The sequence below is a fragment of the Gavialis gangeticus genome, unplaced genomic scaffold, assembly GCF_001723915.1.
Source record: "Gavialis gangeticus isolate Ggan-Ray unplaced genomic scaffold, GavGan_comp1, whole genome shotgun sequence".
In the NCBI taxonomy this organism is placed as follows: domain Eukaryota; kingdom Metazoa; phylum Chordata; order Crocodylia; family Gavialidae; genus Gavialis; species Gavialis gangeticus.
Genome location: NW_017729027.1, coordinates 14,180,896 through 14,201,933, shown reverse-complemented (window position 1 = coordinate 14,201,933; position 21,038 = coordinate 14,180,896). Strand labels below are relative to the sequence as shown.

At 39.3% G+C, this 21,038-nt stretch overlaps 2 protein-coding genes across 5 annotated transcripts in view; one reads left to right on the top strand and one right to left on the bottom strand.

Annotated features, from left to right (window-relative positions):
* The window catches only part of MYO6 (myosin VI), a 202,908-nt gene extending 188,972 nt beyond the window's left edge, over nt 1-13,936 (top strand). For 2 of the 4 annotated variants that reach the window (XM_019520457.1, XM_019520455.1), the window contains 4 exons: nt 1,962-2,093; nt 5,007-5,033; nt 7,344-7,562; nt 9,452-13,936. In XM_019520457.1, coding sequence (XP_019376002.1) covers nt 1,962-2,093; nt 5,007-5,033; nt 7,344-7,562; nt 9,452-9,651 — 578 coding nt within the window. In that variant the 3' untranslated portion in view covers nt 9,652-13,936. The remainder of the gene's footprint in view (nt 1-1,961; nt 2,094-5,006; nt 5,034-7,343; nt 7,563-9,451) is intronic. The other 2 variants (XM_019520458.1, XM_019520456.1) reach the window with 1 other exon arrangement.
* Nucleotides 13,937-19,315: 5,379 nt separating this feature from the next.
* The window catches only part of IMPG1 (interphotoreceptor matrix proteoglycan 1), a 159,623-nt gene continuing 157,900 nt past the window's right edge, over nt 19,316-21,038 (bottom strand). Inside the window, exon 17 of the mRNA XM_019520454.1 lies at nt 19,316-19,418. The gene's annotated coding sequence lies outside the window, so the exon portion shown is untranslated. The remainder of the gene's footprint in view (nt 19,419-21,038) is intronic.

Sequence of the window (21,038 nt, the reverse complement as noted above, 5' to 3'; positions counted from 1 at the left end):
TTTTTGAGTCTTCAGATTAAAATATTACTTTCTGTAGACCAGATTTATTTTTTTGCTGCAGCGGGCTAATACACTTAATTGTTCATATCTGGTTAACTTTGTTCAGAACCTCTTAGGTGACTATTGAGATTTGTCAGAGAAATAGTAGAGAACTAGGACTGGAAGGGACATTTTTAAGTCACTTAGTCCAACCCCCTGTTTGAGGTAGGATTATTTGTATCCAAACCATCTTGTACAAATCCACAATCTAACCCCTCAGTAAAAGTACCATTGACCCTGACACAACACAAAACCTAACACCCTGCAGTGCCACAGGTAAAGCAGGGGGCCTACAGCCACCAACATCTTGCTTCTGTAAAAGGTGGTTAATATACACCCAAGAGATTCAAAGTAGAGGTCTGTGTCCCCTGCTGCAGAGGAGGGCAGGGACCAATACCAGTGTGACCATGGGGTAAAATTCCTTCCTGACCCCAAACATGATAGTTGGTCTGACCCTGAGTGAAGGGGCAAGACTCTGTAGCCAGGAACCTCCGGCTTTGGTACCTGCAGAAACATTGGCACACTCCCAGCCTTGGCTACAGCCAGCCTCCAGTGCTTCTGAGGAAGGCTTTAAAAACAGGGGAAAAAACCCCCACACCTGATGTATGTAGGAGGGAAAAGGAGAGGCAAACCTCCCAGCCTTGTGCAGCAACCAACAAAGCCTAGAAGCGTGGGAAATACTCATAGTAGAACATAAGCATAGCTATGCCTAGATCATCCACAACCAGTGGCTGTCCAACCTCTTCTTGAACACCTCCAGTGATGGAGACTCCACATCTTCCTTAAGCAGTCTGTTCCTCTGCCTCACTATTATAACAGTGAGTGAAGGCGGGGGGGGTTGGTTTTGTTTTTTCTTTGGTGGTGGGGGTTGTCATCATTCCACCTTCTTTTTTTTTCTTTTTTTTTTTTCTTTTTTTTATCTGTACCATGTATTTTGGCAACTCTCAGGGGGAGGAAGCAAGCAGCCATGCTGTCACATGTTTTCTTAAATATTAGTTCCCTGTACGGTTGGCTGGGATAAAGTTAGAAAGGTGGATAGGACCTGCTCCCCAACTGCTTTGCGTGTGGTAACTGTAAAAAAGGCAAGTGAGAAAAGTGAAAATTGTAACTCCTAGCTTACTCTTCAAATCTGGGAGCAGCTGAGCTCCTGTTAGGCCAGGCGTTTGTCAAGAAGGGGGAAAAACGTAAAGAGTATAAGACCAGAAGGGACTTTCTGTGTCATTGGGTTCAATGCCCCACCACAGCAGGGAACCATATAACATGATTCTATTCATAAGCTTGGTAAGATCCACCTCAAAAGTGCTTCGAGCCTTCCAGGAGCTCCCTGCTCTTGCTGTGGGTATGGAGCTTTTAAATTCACCTTTAGGTTACTTAGCCCTTCTGGTGTCATTGAAAGGCTGGCACAAAGTTGATGTGCTGCCCTTGCACTCTAAGGAGAATCTTCTGAGAGGAATAGCAAATAGACTTTGCAGCACTGTAAGACCTACCAGCAAGCCAGCCCCGAGGCATTTCTTCTCTCCCTTGCTTGGTGCAGTTCATCTCTGTTGAAGGGCCTGTGGCATGACTAGCATGCAGTATCTTGGTGCATGAATTTTACAGTCCAGGACTGATATAAGTAAACTCTCATTACCCATGAATGTATATATTGCTTTCAAGATGTCTGAGCTGCTTGCATCTGCCAGCTCTGTTTCAACCAGCAAAGCAAAAGGTCTATAATTAAGCCTTTAGCAGAAATAAGTTTCCATGCTTCCTGTCTGCCAGTGTAGCTCAGCTTAAAGCTTTAAGTTTGCTTGCAGCAGAGGTGCTGTTATAACTTGCTCTAAAGTGATGCAGTGTATAAACACATGCCTGTCTCCTTCCCCAATTCTCCCCCCCCATCTCCTGCTCTCATCCCTGTTCCTTCTATGCTCTTTGTTGGACAGATATTGAATTATTGGCAGCTTGCAGAGAAGAATTTCACAGACGACTTAAAGTGTATCATACTTGGAAATCCAAGAATAAGAAACGTAATGCAGAAACAGAACAACGTGCTCCAAAATCAGTTACTGACTATGGTGAGAAAAATGCATTTTATTCTTGTAATACTTTGTTTTGAAATATGGAAAAATTCGACAGGAAATGTTTCTAGAAGCAAGTTTTTAAGCTGTTTACATTTTTAGGTTGGTTTTAAGCACTTGGTGTTTGGTTATGTTGAAGAAAGTTATTTAATTTAACAGTATGTTTGTATGATATTAGATGAGACCGTTTAACAAAAATAATTGTACTTTAGCTACATTTACTGATATTTCTTATTTCTCCAGTACAGCTTTAACAACTAAAAATGGTTATTTCTAAACAATCAGCACCAGTTAGAAATAGAAATAGTTCTAGATTTGATATTTTAGGTCACTTGTAGAAGTGCTCAGTATTTTCTAAACCATTAACTGTTAACTGATCTGCATCCCACAGTTAGAACCAAATTTCTGTTTGACTTGAGGGTTAATAGACTATCATTGACCATCATTGCAGGAGGCACTGGCTATATACATTTGACAACCCCTTAACAGAGCTTGGAAGTAATTAGGAGGTGCTGATAAGCCTGTGTAAGCACTGCTACATTGTTGCAGTTATCTAAAGTGTTGTTCGAAAAGTTGTAATTGACCTGATAATTAGCAGGGTGAGGTGTTGATGCCACATATGACTTTGTAAAGGTGTAGGTTTGTGTCTGATAGCCTCTATTTTGTAAAAACCTAATTAAGTTTCCCTTGTGGGGACTGATATTTGCAGTGCTTCTCTGAGGGTGTTTGCAGACATTAAAACCCTCACCCCAAAAACACGCTTCACTGGAAGCAGTGGTGCATTGCTTCAACATGGCTTTGCAGTGTTTGTTAAGATTGGGTGCTTCTGTGGGGTTTTTTGCTTTTAGCTAAAACTGATTCAATCGGCTGTTGGACAAAATTGCCAAAAAAGACCCACTAAAGCTCCCAGTCGTTACAGACGTTGGGCGGGCTGATTTGAAGTAACACACCGTCTCTTCTGGGCATGCACAGGGCTAAGTGTGAGAATGCGCTGAGTTTAAAGCAAAGCTCAGGCAGGGGGTGGGGGGATTGTTTTTGGATTTTTTGTATATCTGCAAGTACCCTGAGTTCCTAAGCACTGATTTTCGTAAAAGCCGTACTGTATATACATGCTAACTAATACAGTCTAAATTGCCTAATTAGGACTCCCCTAGCCTGCATTAATTTTAAACCTTATTCAATAAGGATTAGTTAATTTGGACTAGAGCCAATTTTAATTAGTACTGCAGATATCCACATGTATATGGTTACAGCTGCAGTCTATTAAACCTAGAAAACATAGCATTTATAAATGGCCTACTGACAGTAGTTGAGTACCCATATTATATTCACACAGATGCATATATTTCATATATGAATATACAGGATGTTTGGTGGTTACTTCAGTGATACCCTACAGCATTTGAAACACTTTTTGAAGACTATTAGAAATCAGGTCTTGTCTCCATTTAGCAGGCAAGCTCAAGAGAACTAACAGGGTCTGCCAAAGAATAATGGATCACAAAAGTGCATCCAGTTTTAGCTGCTGGTTCCTCAAACATACAAGATTGCTACATGCAATCTAAAAGGATTAAAATATATTGATGACAGGATTTTCCCTGTCATACTTTTATCCTTATTCATCCAAGATCACATTCCTCGTTATATCTTTAAATATTAAGGTTTAAACTTTACACATTTCAACCAAGATTCTTTAACTCTTTCATAGTTCAGTGTCTGTTCAATATGCTTTGATAATAAGTATGTGATAACGGGATGATGGTTGTTTTATAGTCTCTGTTTCAGTGTTAGTCTGTTATCTTGTTCATCTCCCAAACTTTGACTCTGTAAACTTTCAAAACGTCATGCTAATGAGAACAGGTCCCATTGCTTTTTAAGGGATTTAAATGGGAAAAGTATATTTCCATGGATTTCATATAATGTTGTTTTTTGGCACGGCAGAGCAATGTACCATAAAGAATATAAATCTACCTTTCAGTCATCTGTGCAACACTATTGAAGGCAGTGGGAGGCCCACCTTGTTATAAGTCCAGAGACTAAAAATTAATTCCAATTTATACCAATATTTCTTGTTTTGTACTGCTGCATTATAAACTTTTTTCTTTTTATTGAAAAACTCCACCTCTTTCCATGTAAGACTTGATCATTGTAGTTAGAAAAAACACAGTAGCCTGCTGATACTGACCTTTTAAGCTTCATATTGGTGTCAGTAAATTCTTATTATGAGTCGTCATACAAAGTGAACATTTCAATTCTGTGTATTGCAACTATCCTTCATTATATTGAATTATCTAATTTCTTGCATACTTACGCGAATACTCCATTGGATGTTATTGAATACATTCCTCACCTTATCCTTTAGCCAGTGTCATACAGTTGTCCAATAGTCCTGTTAGAGGTCAGTGCATATGATAAATTAGATATACTAAATGTGCATTGGCTTACAGGAGGCCATAGAATTAGTGGATAATATAGAGCAAAGAAAGGAGCTACATCTTTCTTGGCTAGGTATTAACAGAACTCTAGCAACTAAAGAATATATTTTCTTTCCTTTTGAAAATGTCAAAAGCTTATTAAAGGTACCACATGAAATAACAAAGATTTGTCCTCACAGCCCATTGTACTCATTTATCACTTGTTTTTTCTGACTGGGATTATAATAGTATTTTCAAATTTAAATCCTGATTAAAGTATCATCTGTCAGAGATCCTTGAAACTGGATCAAATGAAATATTTGATTTGAATCAGTAAACAGCACATAAGTGCAGATCACCACTCACATTTTTGGTATAAATGGGATTTTCATTTGTCTGTCCCTTGGACTGGTGACAAACTTTTTGAAGTACTGAAAGCAGAACTTTAACAGGATCAATACTTTTGTTTTCTTCAATGTGTAATGTTTGTTTACAGATTTTGCACCATTTTTGAACAACACAAGTAAGTGGGGAGATGGTTTTTTAAGCTAACTTCTAAAAATAGGAGTACTTGCAAAATTTATACTAACTTCATTTATCCAGATTTTTGCTACCATTCTATGTACAGAGTATAAAAATAAAAACTATTGGTTGATTTTTTTTTTTTTTTTTTTTTTTTAAAGCCCACCAAATGTTAAATTTGCTTGATGAGTGGTCATTTAGTGGTTATATATTTATATATATATAAATTGTGCACTAGTGTATTTTGGAGCTTATTTTCATCAGATATGACATATTGGGGGGATTAACTTTTTCATGTAGGTTCATTAAAGTATTAACTAATGTTTTAGGTTCAAAAAGCTAACATATTCAAAGAATGCTGGGCTGTTTAACAGCCTTTTTATTGTATCAGTACACCTTTTTCTATGGTAGCAAAACTCTGGCATCAATGTATAGCAGCTGATTCTTAGAGCCAAAATTAACATTTGGGTGCTGGTTTCTTTTTTCACAAAATGTGTTAAAATGTATCTAGCATTGAAAAGTAGTGACTGTATGGCACTTCCATCCTTTAGGGTTTACTCATTGATGGAAATATGGTCAAGGGTAGAAATAACATCTGCTGATTGCCATTGAAATGTAACCCCTCCTCCCCCCTGTTTTTTAATATTAAAACTTCAGTTTGCTGTAATGTAGGTTCAGGCAATTCATAGAGAATTGCGTATGCAAAAATTGCATAACTCAATTGAACCAAAAATTCTCCTAAATATAACTTGTGCTTTTATCAATGCTAGCATATAAAAATGGTATCTGAAGAGAATTAATGTTTAACAAATGGTACTAAATCCTGTCTTAAAACATTTTTCTTTATTTGGACATGTTTCTTTCCCCTCCTCCCCCTCTTTGACCATTTTTGTTTTTTAGGCACTAATGTTTATATGTGGGATTTTTAAGATGCTGCTTTCTATATTTTGATAAACCATTCTTGTTCACTTATGAATAAAGGAAATGTCAGGGGATGCTGGCTATACTATTTACTGATGTCTTCTTTGTAAAACTGCAAAAATACATTAATTAAATAAGACTTCTACTTTTTCATTTTATTAATTTTAAGATCCAAAATTAGTTTTGCTCCTTAATAGGTGACTGACATAATGTTATGAGAAGTCACTGTTAATTATTCCCTTTTCACTGAAAAAGCAAACAATATTAAGGGGGCTGTTTCTAAGATTGCAGCAGACTTGCATTCATAATTACTTGGGGAAAAAAAGGAAAGTTTTATATGACTATACTTGTCTCTGTAGAAGTTTATTCAACATTAATTTAATTATCCTACAATAAATGCTTCTTAGGAATCAATCTCTTAAGTGATTTCTAATTCCAGAGTTCATTGGAAATTTTGAATGAGAATTAGGCTCTCAGTAGATGTCTCAGTGAGGCTGTCCTAATTGTCTCAGGCTTTGACTTGGATCAGAACAGGAGTGTCACAGCCATTTACACATATAACATTTCAAAGTCGCATTGTTGCTGCTCTGCCAGTAGGTAGGCAGTGAGAGCCCACAGCCTGACAGGCTTGCCCCCCGGATGACACACAATTGATTTGAATAACCTGCAGTTTGCTTAGAGGCCCACAGCAGTGCCCTGTGAGAGAAAATATTAGCATATTTTTCTCATGTGCTTCACAGTCAGAAAACTGGACTGGGAGGAAAGGCTTTCTCCCAAGAAAAAAGTAATGTCTGTTTGCAGCCTTTTTGTAATAAATGGGTGGGCCTCTAATCAACTTTTGTTACCACATTGGGCATCTGTAATAGGATTATAAAGTCTCTCTGTTAATTATTTAGCAAATATCTTTCTTTAGAGATTACATTACTTCTTAAAATAAAGTTACTTCTCTCTAATTTGACCTGGTTTTGTACCAAAGATGAACTGTTAGGCTGGTTGCAACACTGAGCTTTTTTAATGTTTGTAAAGCATTTTATTTAAAGTATACTTTTGATATTAATCTAAACCACTTTGTTGCCTAGACATGCTCAAAGCAACACAATATATTGTTGAAAATGTCAACAGTAGGTGAACACTGTCATCCTTACAGTTACTATTCTCAGTGGAGTTTTAATTAGTAGTACTGCTATCAGGAGGGTTTTTTAGAAAAATGCTAGTTTTCAGTCTTTCAGGGTTTGTTTTTTTTTAAGGTGAATTCACCTTATAGCCTTATAATATTCTGCTTTTGGGGGAAATTATTCTTATTTTTTCATCATAAAAATGATTTGTGCATTAAATTCTGAATTTGCTGTTTTGTGTTGCATCTCTTAACTCTATTTTTTTTGTATACTAGCCCAACAGAATCCAGCAACACAGTTGCCTGACAGACAGCAAGAGATTGAAATAAACAGACAGCAGCGTTACTTCCGTATTCCCTTCATTCGCCCAGCAGACCAGTACAAAGATCCTCAAAACAAGAAGAAAGGCTGGTGGTATGCACATTTTGATGGAGCATGGATTGCTCGACAAATGGAACTTCATCCTGACAAGCCACCTATTCTGCTTGTAGCTGGTTGGTATACTCATAACTTTTGAAAAGCATTACAGCAAATGTTCAATGATGATGTTCAGTTAACAAGGAGGCTGTTGCTTGGCTTCATGGATTTGCATTCTCTAAGTAAAATGATGACATGCTGTATCTGAAAAAATTTCTGTATAAGTCAGGTAATCTCTCAACTAAAAGAACATCAAAGTCAAAGACTGTGACAATGTCATCTAAGAAATATTCCACAGTGACTGCTTTATTTGATTTTAGACAGTTGTGAAAAATTACAGCAGTATATGTTACAACTGGTTGAGCATAAATAGGTTAAGTAAGCTTTGTCCTTTTGTACTTTATTTTATGCAACCCTTATGTTAACAGCATACTAATGCTCACCTTGGTTCTCTTTGATGCTAAGGATGTCAGCCTGTTTCATCTTAAAACTTTTTTAATTGAAAGAAAAATATGTTGGAGCTGGCAACAATGCATCTTTTCACTATTAAACATATTGCATAATAAGATAACAGTCATAAGGAATAGGGTATAGAAACTCTATTTTTAAAACCTCAACTACCTATACTAAGTTGTTTTAACAACTTAAAAACATGGCATTGTGTACTTTTACTATTTCTGCATGTGCTCTCACTCACTCTTGGTCTTTACCATCCCCATTAGCTTATCTCCAGTTCATCTGCAGTTTGTGGCCCAGTGGTTGCTTTCATGTTATTGGCATCTTCCCCTAAGATGTTCCTATTTTAATTATTGTAATGGAAAGTGAACAAAAGGGAAGAGTTTTAATCTCTTTTTCTGCCTCCCTGCATTTCCATGCTAGGGAATGCCCTTCTCTTGCATCCCTTCACACAAACTCTGTTAATTTGGTCTTTATAACTCAAGACACTGAGAAAAGAGCCTTAGTAGCCAAGTAATTCCACTTTCTACCATCACTTTGTACTACTGTGTAGCAGAGCAATTTCTGCTAATTTGAAACAGTGCTCTGAATAACTGAATAATCATCCATCATGTATTTTTCTCTTCATTTAACATAAATGAAAATGGGCTGTTTCACATTTGCCATGTGAAAGTGCTCTGAATAACTGAATAATCATCCATCATATATTTTCTCTTCATTTAAGATCAATGAAAATGGGCTGTTTCACATTTGCCATGGGATAACAGCTTGCAAGTGGATGGTTACTGTGTAATCACTGAGGCCCTTGGCATGTGTTGCATTTATGGCATGGTTAATGTTAATGAAGCTATAAATAACAACATGCCATGTAGTCAGCTAATTTGTGGTGCCATAAAATGGCAAACTAGCCAGAAAGATGTTCCACAAAGATTGAAAGTCTTTGTGGCTGGTTTGTATTGTACCTGAAATTAAGACCTTCTCCACTCGCCTATCTAGGAACCTTACAACTTTGAACCTGGTGATTTGAATGTGCGGGATAGTTTTTAAGTCCAGGTTGCAGCGAGCCCAAGATACATGTTGCTTGCCTTGCCCTGCAGCTCCCATGTATCTGCAACATTTCATCTACATGTCCCATCATGTCTGTATCTATGTGTGGCATGGCAGGCTGAGCAATGTTTGGAATGGGACATAAAATTCCACAAATCCTAATTGTGCCATTATTTTAATTTATGCCAGGGGCCTAAGTTCACAACCTCACTTACCTTGAAGTACCTTGTGGCACTTGAATCATGACTATTACTTTATGCTGTATTTATGCAGTGGGTAACAGAACTTCCAAGGCTATCAGGCTAATTTTTCTTTATGAATATCGATGTTTGTTTATAAGCAATCATAACATATTCTCTATTTCTTAGAAAACTGTATTGAAAAAAGAAAAACCAAAGCAAAAACCCTACTCCTTTATGATCTTGAACCATCTAAATAAAGCTTATCTTTTCAACTTTTTCAGGCAAGGATGATATGGAGATGTGTGAGCTAAACCTTGAAGAGACTGGCTTAACTCGAAAGCGGGGTGCTGAAATTTTGTCGAGACAGTTTGAAGAGGTTTGGGAGCGTTGCGGAGGCATCCAGTACCTTCAACATGCAATTGAGAGCAGACAAGCTCGTCCTACGTATGCAACAGCCATGCTGCAGAATCTATTAAAATAAATAGTCACTTTGCACATTAATATTAGAGTTGAAAACCCTTCATGATTATAAAGGGAAGAGTTCCTCTCTGCAACAGAGGACTTAAACATTCCATGGTCATGTTAGAGATGTTTAATATAAAGTGAACAGATTTTCTTAATCCTGGGGTCTGTTAATTTTTACTTTTTGATGTTTAATTTGTGTAGTGAGCTCACTAGTTTTGTGGACCTTGCAGAAGTTTCAGTTAATATTGGTGGTTTCAGTTTGTTTATATGCTGCATCCTTAACGGCTCTGTTATAACACTAATACTGTAAAGTAACACTAGTGTACTTTGAGTATATAGATGATAAATCCTTGTAAAACTACCTTTTATTTAAACTCTTTGGAACAGGGGTGTCAAACTTGTCTGGCCCTGCGGTCCAGATAAATGGTGTGGGACCAGTCCATGGGCCAGATGAATGGTGCAGGGAAAGCCCCAGGGTCTGGATTGAGCCCATGGCCCCTCCTTCTCCCACTCCAGGCTGGATCCAATGCATGGCATGCCCACCCTAGCTGGTCTGGGACCCAGCAGGAAGAGGCCTGGCATTTCAAGCATTTGGCTGCCATTACAGGAGCAAGCTACAGTGCCAGGTTTCTTCCTGTGGTGTTGCTGAGGTTGTAGTGCTGTTGCTTTCATCCAGGTGCTTGGCAGTCAAGCCAGTGAGAGCTGCAGCTTTGGAGCCCTAGCAACACCAAGGCTTCTTCCCGTTGTAGCAGCCAAGTGTCTGGTTGAGAGCCTCGGTGGTGGAGCCGCAGCACTACCACAGGAAGAAGCCTGACATGAGCAGTTGGCTGCTGCCATGGGACTAAACTGCAGTACCAGGCTTTATACTATGGTGCTGCTGGGTTTCCAGCACTATGGCTCTCACTCAGGCTGGATGCTGCTATGGAAAGTCCTTCTTTGTAGCCAGGGTCAGGGCAAAAGCCGTAGGACTAATTTGGTCTGTGGCATATGTGTGACACCCCTGCTTTAAAACACTAAAATAGTTGGTTTTAAATGATGTTCCAGTAAAGAAGGTGTAATGTATTCTATAACTGGAATTGTGGGGCCTTAACTTTAACTTCTTTTCCAGAGAAGTTGGAGTACTTTTACTTGATCAGAAATATTGTATGTCCTGATCTGAAAGCTGCTCAACATCTGTATGTACTGACTTTTCAGAAACTTATGGGGAATCTTCATAAAAGTAGAAACGTTGGTTTCTTTCTTCATCTTAGTGAAGTCAAATGGCACAAAATGTATACATTTTGAGAAGTGCATACTTATATTTGTTGTACCATGTAATAATACAGGTACACAAATGGCGTGCTGCACATCTAGATTGTTCCCCCCCCCTCTTTTTAGCATCTTTTTTTTAAGAACAGATTTCTTATAGATGCTGTTTCATTTTATTTTTCTGATGAATTTTTGTTAGGAATCCTTGAATGGTTAATTTTCCCACATAGTTTAATTTAAATATATAAACATTGTTTGAAATCTATTTCTGAATACATGTAGATTGAGGGAAATGTGTTCAGTTTTTTGACAGACAACACAGCATAATTGGAATATTGGAAACTGAACTTGATCCTTTTTAGGTTAACGAAATGCACAAGGATTATATTATTTCTGTTAGACTATCAGGGCTTGCCCAGTAATGTGTCACTGGAGTGTCTAATTACAATATAGGGCTTCAAATAGCTAATTTTTTGTTACATTGCAACAGAAAACTCTCTTAGTTGCTCTGATCCTGTACTTAATCTCCTCTGTCAGGCTTTATGGCTTGCTTTTTGTAATAGTGTTTAGCAATTTAAAATGATTGTGTTATAGGAATTATTCATTCCACACAGTCTTGAGCTGCTTTTTATTAATTTATCTTGGTGTTCATAATGCTGGCCATACTTCAACAGATTAAAATGTGATATTTATTATCTCATTGAATTTGAAAAATAAAGATACATAGCCTGGTGCCTGTTGGATAAAATTAAATATTCAGGCGTCTTTTAAAAAAACACTCCTTTATCTGGCTGTAGTGAAGAAAAAAGCTTGCCTGTTTTATAAACTAATTACCTCTTGGGACCCTAAGGCTGAGACCTTTAGAAAACATAAGTTTCTACAAAGCTGTTATGAGGGTATGAAGCCTGCCTACCCCCAGCCAGATCAGAACAGCAGGGTTCCTTCCCAACTTAATCCAGATTTGGCTACAGCAGCGGGGGCTAATGCAGCCATTGCTCACCTCCCGTTACTGACATGTCATCAACAGGGCTCGATGCCCCAGATTTCTGTAGCAGGCTTCTTCCCCCCCCACCTGTTTTCATGGCCCTGCTGGCAGTCCTGTGGGCTGCACGATGCGGCTCTGCAGGCCATAAGTTTGAAACCTCAGCACTAGTTTCAAACCAGGAAGTTGGAAACTATGTTCATAAGAAAAGATACAGTTCTATAGTGCAGTCAAAAAGAGCTGATGAACACACTACCTAACTGACAGATTAGATTGTGTTTGTGTGCCACAGTCAGTCTGTTATTGAAAATACACTCCATATTGTAACATGTGAAGAGATTTGAGAAAAGAACTAGTTATTTATTTATATATTTGTTAAAGTGGTGATTCTTAGCTTGTCTGAACTGAAAATTGGCAATGTTAATGTCCTTCAAGGTAAGTATCACTGCATAGATTCCCCTCCCTCAGTCTCGGGTCATGTGGGGACATTGATCCAGTCCTTTGCCTTTCCACCTTTACTCAAAGACTTCATTGAAGCACTGGTAGTTGACTGCAAGATGAAAGTTATGTGCATCAGGCCCCAATTTTAGCAATACATTTAAAATATGCACAATTTTATGTGAGGCTAACTTTGTACTACTTGCATAGTTAAAATTTAGGCACTTGTGAATCAGATCCAAATATTAGAGCCCTAAACATAGGAAAAGGCTGTGGCATGTAATGAATACATGAAATCAGGGCTGTCTAAATTTTAAGGGGCTGGGGCCTGCACCAATAGAGGCCACAGGCCATACCAACATGGGCTGTGCCCTGCCCCCCACCCCGAGGTGTGCAGGTGCTTCCCCCCTTTTGCACCAGATAGGCACGTGGGCGTCTTAGACCTAGCTTCAGCTCTGGCCATGGGCTCTCGCTTGCTGCCCTTCACCACATGGCTGCCCTGGGCCATGGGCTGTCCCAGTACCACAGGCTGTTCCAGGAAGCAGAAGCCAGAGGAGTGTGCTTCTGCTGTCCGGGGGTGGGAACACAGAGCCCCTGGCTGCTACTGCAGCCAGAGTAAGGGCTGGGGCAGCCAGGTGGGAGCCCTGGGGCCGTGAACTAATTTCTTGCAGGCCACCAGTTGGACAGGCCTGCATTAAATAAACACCTTAAATCAGTACTTGTCTAGGTACAGGTAGTCTCGTGTCCATGTTAGTATTAAAAATGCAATATAATTCTCTTTTCTTCAGCCCCTGCCTTCTATTAATAGAGGCATAAGTATTCTCATGACACATTCTTGATCTTCTTTAATATTATATCAACTGTGGATTTGTGTTGGTAGGAAACTACCCTTTATTGGTATGAAATATTTAGGGTTCTTTTGTTAGCATATATTCATCAGTCACTTTGATGGAACAATAATGTGTCTTGTATCAGAAACATGCCATCTTATTGGAAATGAACTGGTGACTAGGTGTTATCACATGAGATATTTCCTGTTTTCTCATTGTTCTCACCAGTGTGCTAGAATACTGCAGATATTCTTTCCATCCAGGTAAACAAAAGTCTTTGCTAGTTCTGGTTGTCTTAGTTCAGAATTTGATTTTAAAAATCTGCAGCAGGGCAGATAAGTAGCTGAATGCATTCTGTTGATAAGTCTGCTAGATGGGAGACTTGTTTGATAGGAGTTAGTCATATGCTATAGGGAAAATAGCATAAGCTACTGGTGATCCTCAGGTGTGTTTGTAAGAAGAAAGACAACTTGTTCTGACCTGACCCTCTAAATTATGTAATGCAGGTATTAGTTTTGACTTGAAGCACCTTAAAAAAAACAAAATTAAAAAACCCACATATGCCAGACTGTATACCTGCCCACATGACCCAAGAGCATGGATCTATGTGGAATTCTACTTTCAGAGAACATAGAATGATGAGGTGTATGTACCACTTTCATTCACTAATGAAATTCTGTTCCTCTTTTGTAGCTGAATTGTTTTCATTTATTTGTTCCAAAATATTTTTAAGTACTTTAAAATGATCTCTTAATGATGTACTGAAAATTTCAACAAATAAATACATTCTGCGCTTAAATCTGTGTGGGCTCTCAACTCAGTTATTTCAGCTTTTTAAATTTCATAGATTTTCATGGACATTAAGGCTGGAAGGGACCTCAGAAGATTGAGTCCAGCCCCCTACCCCAGGGGCAGGAAGTCAGCTGGGGTCACAGGATCCCAGCAAGATAAATGTAAACTGTTAAGTGTTTACAAAACTATAGGAAAACAACGAGCGGACTTATGGTGGGAAGAAATACTGTTTTTTCTCCTGTGTCTCCCAGAATTCATTTAAAGACATGAAAACAATTTCTAACTATCAGAATACTTAATCTGTTGAGTTCCATAGAAGTCAACAGAAAATTCAGGATATTCTGAAAATCACTTTTTTTGACCTTTATATCTAATAGTACTTGTCACAGCCCTGGAGCTGGTGAGCCAAACTCACGGTCGTGGTCATGGTGGGGTGGCCAGGTGGTGGCAATTGGAGTGGACAGGCGGGAGTTTTTGGCAATGGAGTACTGAGCGTCACGGAAGCATGTGGTTTCTTAAACAAGTGGGATTTATTCGACTTACGCTTTTGAGGCATAGGCAACGATCTTCAGTTACAGTGGATGGTAACAATAAACAAACAGAGGGGTCTGTCGGCTCATGGGGTTCACCAGCAAGCCCTTGCTATTTAGCCGGAGCTAGGGGCGGCTGCCTGCTGGCTAGTCCCAGAGCTGGTCAACAGCTTATGAAAAGATAAACAAACGATAGGACAAACTGTAACTCGATGAACTGAAACAATATTGGAGTCGTGACGCCAGTCCTGAAGGACGATTGGATGGTCGAGATGATAGCCGAGGTGGAAAACCAGGTAAGTCGTAGTGAAGTATCGAGGGTGATCTGAGAACAAGGTCAAAATCAGAGCTGAAAACAGTCCAGTAATTGGAGAATCAATACAGTATGAACGAGGTACGAAACATAGCAAGAGCCCACGCTGGAGGAGACCTAACTGAGGGACAGTCCCTAAGAACTAGCCTCCATCCTCAGTTGAACGGATCTCCCCCCGAGGGAGGGGCTTCTTAACCTTTTATACCAATTTGGTGGCCAATTAGAATGTGTCCCTCAAAGAACTTTCTAGCCGAATGACATCATGCTCTTAGCTGGCTGAGCATGCGTGAGTCTGAGCTCTCCGTTGTTACCAAGCATGCGCAGGGCTGGAAAGTAGGTCAGCCTGACTGACAGCTCTTGGGGTCGCCCAGGGAACACATGCTGGGTGAGTCCAATGGAAAATTCCATGAGCCTGTCTTGTGCATGTCAGCTTTAATTCTCTCTGCATTGGCAGCACGTAATCAAAATTTTTCCTTGACATGCCCCGTTGCTGTCAATGCAGGAGAATTATATTAGAATTTCAACAGTGATCCTCAATCTCATTCTCCTCGTCAACCTTTTCGTACGTGGGTAGCTTAGCATACAACATAACAGATAGAGCTGATACTTTTCGTGTCAAAATACGAGAAATACAGCTAGCAACGGAAGTAATTACAATCAACACTAGCATAATTAAAACTAAAGGTGTTAACAGGTTTGTTAACCACGAGGAGACATTCCAACCGAGGCCTTGAAAAATCCTAGACAGCCAGCCCTGTCCAATACCAGCAACTGCGTTCACTTACTCTGCTATTTTCCGAATTTCGATAACTTGATTTTGTAAGGGAATTGTTACATTTGGTATACCAATGCAGCAGAGGTCGTGGGACAAATTTAGAAATTGACATAATCCTCCCTGTTGAATCAGGAGGGTGTCCAGTGCTAGGCGATTCTGTATGGACATTTTAGATGTGGCCTGCAATTGTTCATTGATAAGTTCAAAACCTACTGCCGTATGATTTGCTAGGAGCTCGACTTGCTCAGGTAATTTTGCTAGCGCAGTTTGAGCCTTTGCTATTGCCAGACCCCACAGAAATAGCCCTTTGAAGGCCCACCCGAGGCTTTGTACTATTTTCTCCCCATGTGTTAGGGAACTCCATACTGGGGTGTTTGATTGAGTTTGTCTATGTAGTATGGTTGGGCTGGGTGGTTTTGCCATTGACGCTTTAAGTGGGGGGCAAAACAAGACAGAACTTAACACACATTGGATACCCGTTAAGGTTGCTGGTAGAACTGTATATAATTTTCCATCAGTGCATGCCCATGCTAGGCCAAATGGAGCTGGTGTCATAATCTCATCGCATCGACCAGGGTTTGGAAAAGCGTGCCTAGATCTTTCTGGGGGCCCAGACTGTCAAATCGGCTGCTCTAAGCCGTGGCAGGCAGCATGGGATAATATGGCTCGGAGAATTGGGTAGTAAAACCCGTACCACGATTGTTGCCCATGACTGCCTGTTCTCCTTAGGTTAACTGTGAAAGATCTATTCCACTCTACGAGTGGTGTGGCTTCTATCAGGGGAGTCTGTACAAATTCAGATGGGGCTTTATCTCCCTGTGAGCCTAGATCGATGTGCCAATGTGGTTCCATTATAAGAGCATCCCACTTCAGGGACATGTTGGGCCTGATCCATTCCTCCCCCTGGGGATGTATCCCCCATGGGATGGCAGAGCACGCACAAGTATGCTCCCTTTCCCAGCATTCCTCTCTAGGGGGCCAGGTAACATTGAAGAGGGTGCTGAGGTCAAACCCGTGGGGCTACTTATAGTATGTAGATATGTGGCCTCCTCCCCTCAGCAGGACGGATATAGTTACGTTGTTCTCCTTCCTATTTGCTACTTCGGCAAACCATCTTTCAATGTCGAAAGGAACCGGGTAAATGGTGAGGACTTGGTCCTCAACGGACATAGGGAGTTTTACGCAGGTGGTCAATCCCTGCCCCTTTTCTTCTTCCCCAGTGGCATTGGCCCATAATGAGAGTAGCTGGAGTACTGTGTTTTGTGCGTGATCCAATGGAAGCAGACATGACACCCACACTAATTTAGAATGGCATGTTTTACATTTCATTTTTCCCACCTAAGTCTACGCTGGATTCTAGAAAGTCACAACAGCGTAGATAGGGTTGCATCATGCATCTGCTTGTTTACAGCAGTGTAAATGTGTGGTGCTTAATTTCTCACTGCTTTGATTTTTTAGGTTTGTATGCCTCAGGAGAATATTTTATTCCAAATAATTATTCAACCTAAGTATTATGAAAGCTTGTTTGATGAAACCTCAGAATCCAGTTTCTTTATTTTTACTAGTGGCATAATCTGCCACCTTAATTTGCAACTCTAGTTTAAGACCCACATGTAGAAAGAGGATATAATTCTGATAAGATGAATGTACAAGCTGATTTAATTACAGATGCAATTTTCAAGTAAATAGATTTACTGTATTTTATTGAAGTACAAAAGGCTTACATCCAGCAAATACATTTAGTACTTAAATATTTTATAATGATAAATAGTCATGAGCAATCTTTTCATTATTAAAATAGACATTAAAATTAGTTATTTATTGCCTGTCTAATGAAAATCTATATGAATTGAAATATGCTAAATAGATATAAAAATACGTTTAAATGAAAAAAAATATGGAATGTTTGAGTATTCTTAAGATATATATTATCCTTAGTAAAAGCTAATATTTGCTGGGAAAACATTTTTTCAGTATCATATGGAAAAAATGTAAAACAGGGTTCTACTCTGGAATGTGACTTTGTTAAATAGCATCATGAGTTTCCCTTTTTTTTGGTCTCATTTCCAAAACTATATATCAAAGATATTATATCAGCCTTGACAACTGAACATGGAATTCAAGGTCAGTTCCTTCTATCTTATACCTGATGTCTCCACATCCAGGATCTGCAAGCCAAACTACGGTTTGTATAGACTGAACCAGTTGGAACTATTAAGCAATTCTGACACTGTGTAAGACGAAATAAAATAAAGCTCACTCTCTCTTCACTGTGATTTAAAATGTCTCCCCTTTCCCCGCAAAAAAATTAAAAAATTGTTAAAATGAGCAGATAATACTCAAAATACACAAGTACAGATATGAATATGGATGTGCCTGTATGGAGTAAAACCACACTTACAAGTCTTTGTTGTTGTTGTATAGGAAATGAGAAACAGTGTCTGAATGTTTAAGTATTCTGTCTGCTGCAGCATATGTAGGCTTGTGAACAGAACAAAGTTAGTAGCTTGAATCTTAGTTGTACAGCAATCCAGTCAAAGTTGTGATAAACATACGAGATGCTTATAGCCACTTATTGCTTACTGAGATATGCAACAAAAAAAACAAATAATAACCATTAGGGTAGTGTGTATACATATGTACTGAGTGTATGCTTGTTTGTATGTCTAATTTGTTTGCTAACATACAGTAATTGTATGCCCAAATCACTTGTGTACATTCTAAAATACACAGGCCAGGGACAGAAATTACACAAAAACCAGTATAAGTGATTGGAAACAAGTTCAAATCTGTAAGACAGCAGAAGTTTAGTGCACATAAACTTCTTTCAAAAAGTCTGAAACCAGTTTAAGGTAAACCTAGATGGATGTAGCATCAGGCTTAACTGACTTGGTTAAATCAGTTTATTGAATTTCTGTCCCAGAGCCCCTCCAGATTCAATTTAACGCTCAGTTCCCCAGCATCCCAGGATGCTTTGCATCTCCCCTGCAAACCTAGCCCCTGCAGGGTGGGTGGGCTAGCCTTGGCCCAAGTTGTTCCTTCAGGTGAACAGGGTGGCGTGCTTTAGCACCCCCTTGCCTCTGGCCTAGGCTACTGCAGGCAAGTGGCTACATTTCCAGAATCCAAAGTGAATTCTGCTTATCTATTCAATCTATGTAGCTTAGACTAACCTGCAAAGATTGAATCAATTCAGCCTTTGGCTTTCGATTGTCTGTACTTAGCCACAGTGTTTCGTTGTGCCTGGAGAGAGTACTTTATTGAAATTACAACAACTTTCTTGCATCTAAAAGACTGAAATGTGATTGGAAGAACTTTTCATTAAGAATTTAACAATGAAAGAGAGAGATCTGTTTTATTATACAACAGAAAACTCACAAGTCTCATTTTCCAGCAAGTCATTAAAAAACAAATAGTCATCTGTACTTCCAGCATTATGAGACACTTTAAGAATCAGCTCAACAATTTACAAGCAATGTTTAGTATGGTTTAATGAACTTAAATATCCCTGGTAACAAAACATTTAGCTTTAAATATTTTAAAGCTAGTAAAATATTTTAAAAGTTGTATTACTAGACATAGAAGGACTTAAAAAGCATGTTACAATTTCTGCTACTGGGAATCTCAGGCTACTTCTGGCATATAACTCCACAAATAACATACTGTATTCATGGTGACTTCTTAAGTGGTGAACTTTTAGACTTTTTTTTGCACTAAGCAAAATGAATGCAAATTGACCTTTAAAATACAGTAACTTTCATGTAATATGTGTTGCAGTTTCAAGTCAAAATTGCAAGTCTTTCAATAATTTCCAAATTTGCTATGACATAATATAGTGTGAACTTTGATCTTGAATCATACAGATTTTTTTCTGATACCTGTAGGGAGGGAAAACCAGAAAAAAATTAGACTTTTACAAAGCATCCTCAATTTTGAGATTAATGAAAATAATTTACTAAGCTTTTGTTAGGCAAAAGTTTCACTAAAATCAGCTGGGCTAATTTCAAAGTTATTTGGGATAGCTTATAGCTATCTCACTGCTTTAAGTTCATGGAGCTTATACTAAAAACCATATTATTATTCTGAATAATATTGCTGTCTTAATACAAAGTCTGAATGAAATCAGCAGTGCATTGCATGCATATTCCTGACCATATTAAACAAAAACAGAATATAATATTATACAGAAACATTCACATGCACTAATGCACTATATTTATGGGTCTTTATTATCTATAATATGAACAAAAGATGTGTCTATACATACAGGTCCATACATATAGTAGATCTATACCTTGAATGAAACATTTATGTTTATGACACTGCTTTTGTATAGTTTTGTGAAAGAGTGTTGATTTGCCATACAAAACACAGAATAATTTCAAGCCCCCAAATCTATCATTCAGGAATATAGGATATATTCTCTTAACGATCCCTCAGTTATGGTCCACCAGCCCCTTCTGGTGATGAAACCCTACCTTTGTGATGCTTGTGTTGTTTTTTTTATTAAACTTGCTAGTGTCTACTGTCTTGCTGCCCTCTCTTTTCCTCCTCTCCCCCCCACCACACACACTGTCTTGTTCTGGTTTTTTTGTTTTGGTTTGTTTTTTTTGTAATTCAGGTAGTTACTCCTGAACCACTTGCCTAATGGAGCAGATATGGAGAAAGAGTAAGTCATGGTTCTCCTTTTGCCCTCAGATTTGTCAAATTTTGAACCATCAGTTCCAGGGATTGAAGTGTTTTGGTGAAGATCATCCAGGGTGTGATGAGAGAAATACTGTGGACTTTTGATATTTTGGATGGAGAAACACTTAGGGACTTAAAGACCCTGGGAGAATTTGCCTGGGTGCACATCAGGGAGGTCCAGTATCAAGAAATTCAAAATCATATCTTGTGTTCCAGGTAAGGAGGATCTAAGATGTTTCAACTTAAGTACCATATTTATGTGAATCCAAGTTTTTCTAATGATAGGAGGGTTGCCTTAAATTCTTCCCCCACACCCTGCCACTGAACCAGAGAAAGCAGCAGTGTAGAGGGTGGCTGGCAGCCAGACCCCCATCCCTTGTCCCTCATGCCTGCACCTGCTGTTCCCAGCTACCTGCCCCTGCCCCAATACGCACACATCTCTGCTTACTTCGTGCAGTGGCTCTGGCTCCAGGGCAGTGAGTGGTAATGATCCCAGCCAGGAAAAAGCAGCTTGTGGTGGCTCTGGGCTGGGTAAGGCATAGAGCCAGAGCTGGACTAGAAGGTAAGTAGTGGGGGGGCATAGCAGGTGGTGGGGGAGGAACAGTCTATGCAGTCTCCCGCATCCTCCCTCTGAACCGCACACCATGGGTCACCCCTGCATGCCCCTCTCCTCCATATGTGCCTCTCTCCTATGGGTGTCCTCATGCTTTCCCTCTTACCATGCACTCCCTCCTGTGGAGCATGAGCCAACCCAGCCTCGGCCAGGCAGTGGCTTTGCTTTGGCTTTGCCTTGTATCTGGTGCCAAGGCTGC